Raw genomic sequence first — 5,929 nt, 5'->3', positions numbered from 1 at the left:
ATAGGCAAGGATAGTCTTTTCTATATTTTTAATCTTCATCTCCCTTATTTTTTTTATCACCACTTCATTTTCTTTACAAATCATCAATATCCCAATTCATCATCCTCCATAATACTAAAACTCGAATCCAATAATAAATCAAAGTACATAAAATCAACATTACATTTATCTTACATCTTACCTTCAAAATGTAAAATTGGCATAACGTAACCTATACGTGACCTTAAGGTCACATATGAAATTTTCAAACAAAAAAATCGGACATAACCTTAAGGTTGCACATGTGTTTATTTTACGCATAGGAAAAAAAGTCTTATAATAACCTAAACGTCAAGTATGTTTTTTCTGAAGAAGAAGAATAAATATAAGATTTACATGATCTTTTCTAAAAAGAACATAAGCCGTATTTTTCTGGGTCAAATAAATTGAGAACAAAAACACAATTTAAGCAATATATAAAACTAATATCATACACAAAATGCATTTTGGTGTAATAAAAAAATAACAAGATTTGATATTCATGAGTCATTTGCTTGAGAAGTTTGAAAAATGGAGATAAGAAGATAAAAACAAAAGAAATAAGGGTTGAAAGTGGAGGGGGGAATGAGTTTTCTTGTTAATGTAAAAAGGGATAATTTAGTATTTTCATAATTTTTTTTGGTACTATTAAGGGTATCATCTTAACTTTAAGGTAAGAAACTAATCGCTTTCGGGACTCTTCTAACAAGTGTCACTCCATAAATCAAATTCTTGACTTTTTGGTCATCCCAGAAATTTAGTAAACTTTACATCAGTGGACAAACACTTCGATTGTATTTTGATAATAAAAGTGAATTACCAATATTAAAAGGTTCGGTATGAATCTTAAAACTCTTGGGTTTTATTTTTTACATAAAAAGGGCCTGGCCCATTTCTGAAATAAAATGCAGCACTGGTACATTTGTGTTTAGGGTTACAGATAGAATGCACGCGTAGCCAAACAAACAGGGCAAAGGTTTTGCTCCTTATTCCGGATTAGGGTTATCTATTCAATCGAGCACAAACTTGCAGCAATTATTCTCACTTCACTTCTCACTATTCTATCCCGGTAAAAAGCTTCAAACTTTTTCACAATTCCTCTTCTGGGTACTCTTCAATTGTTACAAATGAATGCTTTTCGTTCTTGTTCATGAAATTAACATTAACATTACTATTATCAGCAACATTTATGTTTTTTTTTCTTTTTATAAGGACTAATGATGAGTAACCAAATTGCTCCAACTTCAAACAATGATCGATCATCAACAAGAATGTGTTGGATTCCATCAATGGAACGTTATTTCATTGATCTTATGTTAGAGCATTTGCATAAGGGTAATAGGGTTGGTCACACTTTCAATAAGCAAGCTTGGACAGACATGGTTACAATGTTCAATGCTAAATTTGGTTCTCAATATGATAAAGATGTTTTGAAAAATCGTTATACAAATTTGTGGAAGCAATTCAATGATGTTAAGAACCTTCTTTGTCAATCTGGTTTTTCTTGGGATGTTTCCCGCCAAATGGTGGTAGCTGAGGATGTTGATTGGGATAATTATCTGAAGGCTCATCCTGATGCAAAATGCTATAGAACTAAACCATTGCTTAATTTTGATGATTTGTGTGTTATATATGGCCATACTGTTGCTGATGGAAGATATAGTTTATCAAGCCATGATGTTTGTGTTGATGATGAAGTGAATGGAATGAATTTCGGTGAGTGTTACTTTCATGACATTCTTTCTTAAATGCTTATTTATGTATGAATATGATGATATCGATTAAAGTTGAAAATAAATTAGAATCATGGTTTGTGGAACATAGCCACTAAGAGAAGAAAATTATTTATCCAATAACAATGGAAGGTGATGTTAATTATGTCTCCTGCACCGCAATTTGTAGGTGATGGAATGGGAAGCATTGCTGTATCAAATAATGAGCGTCCGAGGACAGATTGGAGTGTGGCAATGGACCAATATTTTATAGAGCTTTTGCTTGATCAGTTGAGCAAGGGCAACAGGGTCAATAATTTATTCAATAAAAAAGCTTGGACAGATATGCTTGCTATGTTTAATGCTAAATTTGGCACTCGACATGCGAAAAGGATTTTGAAGAATCGGTTCAGGAAACTTTTTAAATATTACCGTGATATAAAAGTATTTCTAAAGCAAGGTATTTCCTGGAATGAACAAGAACGAAAGCTTTCAGCTGATGATGATGTCTGGGATGCTTATGTCAAGGTATATGATTGTATAAAGGAGTACATGCTTATTTACATGCTTCCTGGGCCTGAGTGACTTAACCTTTTGTAGGCACATCCACATGCTCGAACATATAGATTTAAAACTTTGCCAAACTATCGCGATCTAGAGTTAATATTCAAGGACTTGTCTGATGATGAGATCAGTAGTTTGCATCAGGAGCAAAATCTCAAAGATGTCACATCAGAGATAAAGGCTGGTCAGTAGCAACTAAAGCTTTGTAATGTATATTGGCCAGATCATGTTATTATGTTATTGTGTAGTTTTTTAAAATTTGACAACTTGATCCATAATGCAAAATCGTGAAAAGTCAACCATTACACTTGTCTGGAGCTCTAATTGAATGTAGAAACATTAAAGAATCGGAGTTCATAATGTAGTTGTCGATGCTTTTTTTGTTTTTTGAAATGACTATAAGAAGGGGTTTGGTACAATTGTCATTTCTTGAATATTTATGTATTTTAAGCAAAATATCTTACTCTTAGGTTTCCAAACTGCTTGAAATTTATGAGGGTTCTGGTAAGTGAACATCCCAAATTCCCCAGTATTTTCAAAATTAGATATATGATAGTTAGGTTTATATCATATTATGATATTATCAAATATTCAGTACCCTCATGTCAGCTACGTGTCACAAACATATGGATTTATTTACATGTATATCATAATTAGATGTCATAAATTTAGATCCCCAAGTACTTGAGTAATTATAGTGCGTACTAGGTGGGAGCCTTGTGCAATGGGCTGCCATTTTTGTACTAAACATGAACTTAGGATTTCCATTGAATCAGTGTGTCTGAAGTGACAAATTGTAAGGAAAGTACTAGGAAAATCTCCTTTTAGGAATTGAAATTAATTATTGTAAGACGTATTAGTGTATTGCATGTTATGATAATATCTGAGGCCTTGAGATCTTTGGATAACTGATTAGTTGCCCACATGCTTATCTATCTTTGTGAAGGTGAAGGAAAAGGACGTCGCAACCCAAGTGGCACTGATCGTACTAGAACATATTGGACACCCCCGATGGATCGTTTCCTCATTGACTCATTATTGGAACATGTGAAAAGTGGAAATAAACTAGGGCAGACATTCTTTACCCAGGCTTGGAATGACATGGTTACATCTTTCAATGAACAATTCAAATCTCAATATGACAAAGATATTCTGAAAAACCGTTACAAGCATTTGAGGAAACAGTTCAGTGATGTAAACAATCTTCTTCAGCAGACTGGGTTCTCATGGGATGATACAAGAGAAATGATCTCCGCAAAGGATCATGTTTGGGATGCTTACATAAAGGTTAGCTATTTTCTACGCTGATCAAGTGTTTCAGTTTTTTTGTTGTTGAGCAGGTGTCTCAGTTGTTCTGTTGTTAATATACAATTTGTGCAGGCACACCCTGAAGTGCGATCACTCAGAGTTAAAACTTTGCCAGGCTATAACAAATTGTGTGTCATATTTGGAGAGGAACCTTCTGATACAAGATATATTCGTTTATCACATAAAGCACAACCCATTAGTGAATCACCAATGTTGATAATGGGTATGTTTTCACTTTACTTACCGTAGACAGTTTTAGGCAGCATTGGCTGGTATTTATTGGAATCAAGTATTTTCGGGAGAAATATGATATTCTGTATTTTCATATAATTTTTGTTTATAGATGAACAAAAGAATGACACTTTTCCCAATGTTTATGACAACGCATCTACAATGGAGTGGACGGAGTCAATGCAAAGATGTTTTGTTGCCCTTATGATTGAGCAAGTAAATAGAGGAAATAGGAATGGATATTTATTCAATGAACAAGCTTGGACTGATATGACCCAAGCATTTAGTGCTAAATTGGGACTTCAGTTTGATAAGCAGTTTCTACTAGATCAATATTTCCGCTTGATGAAACAACATGATGACATCACCATTCTTCTCAGTCATACTGGATTTGCATGGGATGAAACCCTCCAAGTGATAATTGCTGAGAATGATACCTGGGACGCTTACATTAAGGTTTGTCATCTCTCCATCGAAAAACATTCTTCGTTTGATATCATGATTTTGTAGTTGTCTCTGTTGTTGCCTTCATCCAGTGCTCTAAGTCTAACACTTCTTTGCTCCTGTACCCATTTTCTTAGTTACGGGTGTCTATCTGATAAAGGGACTATTATGGAACTTAGTTTGTCATACTGTTTCTCACAATTTTATGATTGCTTATTGTTGAATGATATTTGCAGGATCACCCGGACGTCTTCTCATATAAAAACAGATTTTTGCATCTTTACCAGGATTTGTGCAAGGTTTTTGGAAACAAAGTATCAGATATAAGAGTGAGTGATCTAGAGCACCTTCACTTGATGGACATGAAAGATATTACCTTCGAAATGGATGGAACATCTGGAGATTTTGTTGTGCTTAATAATGCTGGTACATCAACCCCGGTCATAGACAATTCGAGGGGAATGGACATGGATGGATCATCTGGAAATTTGGTTGTGAATGGCAACACTGAAATATCATACCAAGATAAAGAAAGTCCAACTGAAATTCTCATGTTTGGTTCATCGGGAAATTTTGATGTGACTAGTAACAACGAAGTATCGAACCAGGATACAGAAAGGCCAAGGGAAATGGATAAGGATGGAATAACTGGTAATTTGGTTATGACTGGCAATGCTCAAATATTATCCGGAGATAAAAAAAGGCTAAACCAAATGAACAGAAATTTGGTAGCAAGTGGCAGCAACACTAAAATATCGGACGGCGTTAAGAAAAGGCCAACTACAACGCCATTAGACTCTGGACCTCCTAAGAAGAACGTGAGAATGAAAGAGGCTTTGTCTGAGATGACAAGTGCTGTCAAAGCACTGATGAATAAGAAAGAGAAAAACAATACATCACTTGAAAATGCTTTAACCGCACTTCAAGCATTGCCGGACATAGATGACGAGCTAGTAATGGATGCATGTGATCTGTTTGAAGATGAGAGAAAAGCAAATATATTTTTAGCTTTGGATATCTCTTTGCGAAAGAAGTGGTTACTTAGAAAGCTTCGTCAGTAATGGCTGCATGCCTAACTGTATATCCAAGCTTAGCATGCAGTTAACTTTCTTTTACAAAGCCTCTAAACAAGATTGAACTTTTCCTTATCAGGATTTTCTGTTGCAAACTCCCTTCTTTATAGTATAACAAACCACAGAAAACTGAGACTTTGTACATTGCAACATATTTCAAGCCTTTATTACTACCACCCTCTAAAAAAGATTGACTCTTTTGAATAGTTTTCTTTGTATTTTTTACCATTTTTCTCCAGACATAGGGAGTATTACTTGTACTTACTTTAAAGGGAAGTTTTGAAGCAACATTGATAACTTTCTAGTTCATATCTCTAAGCTAATAACTATTCTGTTTGTAGTGGCAGGCCTCTGGTCCATGTATACAATGGTGAACAATGTTGTAATACTCCCTATGGCTCAAACTCCAGAGTCATTTTGGTTAATTAAATTTGGACAGTTTTTGACTTCTTTGTTTTTTTGGTTTTCTTGTCTTCATATATATGAATTTTGATGCAACAATGTGGGTATCCTTCAATATTTCAGTTTAATTTGCAGATGTGTATAACATGCATCATGTCATGAAACTTAGATAAGTTT

The 5,929-nt window shown here is 34.5% G+C and overlaps 1 protein-coding gene across 1 annotated transcript; it reads left to right on the top strand.

Moving 5' to 3' along the window:
- Positions 949–5,556, top strand: LOC109326796. Its single transcript, XM_019559603.1, has 8 exons — positions 949–1,087; positions 1,231–1,734; positions 1,921–2,258; positions 2,331–2,478; positions 3,241–3,581; positions 3,675–3,825; positions 3,946–4,289; positions 4,514–5,556. Exons 2-8 carry the CDS (start codon positions 1,236–1,238, stop codon positions 5,336–5,338), a joined length of 2,646 nt encoding a protein of 881 aa, XP_019415148.1. The 5' UTR covers positions 949–1,087; positions 1,231–1,235; the 3' UTR covers positions 5,339–5,556.

The sequence above is a fragment of the Lupinus angustifolius genome, chromosome LG14, assembly GCF_001865875.1.
Source record: "Lupinus angustifolius cultivar Tanjil chromosome LG14, LupAngTanjil_v1.0, whole genome shotgun sequence".
In the NCBI taxonomy this organism is placed as follows: domain Eukaryota; kingdom Viridiplantae; phylum Streptophyta; class Magnoliopsida; order Fabales; family Fabaceae; genus Lupinus; species Lupinus angustifolius.
Note: the sequence above shows the minus strand (reverse complement) of the source record. Positions and strands in the feature narration are given on the sequence as shown.

Coding starts and splice junctions, on each gene's coding strand:
- LOC109326796 (XM_019559603.1), top strand. CDS start 1,236: ATGATGAGTAACCAAATTGCTCCAACTTCAAACAATGATCGATCATCA. Junction 2,259..2,330: donor TCTGGGATGCTTATGTCAAG/GTATATGATTGT, acceptor AACCTTTTGTAG/GCACATCCACATGCTCGAAC. Junction 2,479..3,240: donor CACATCAGAGATAAAGGCTG/GTCAGTAGCAAC, acceptor ATCTTTGTGAAG/GTGAAGGAAAAGGACGTCGC.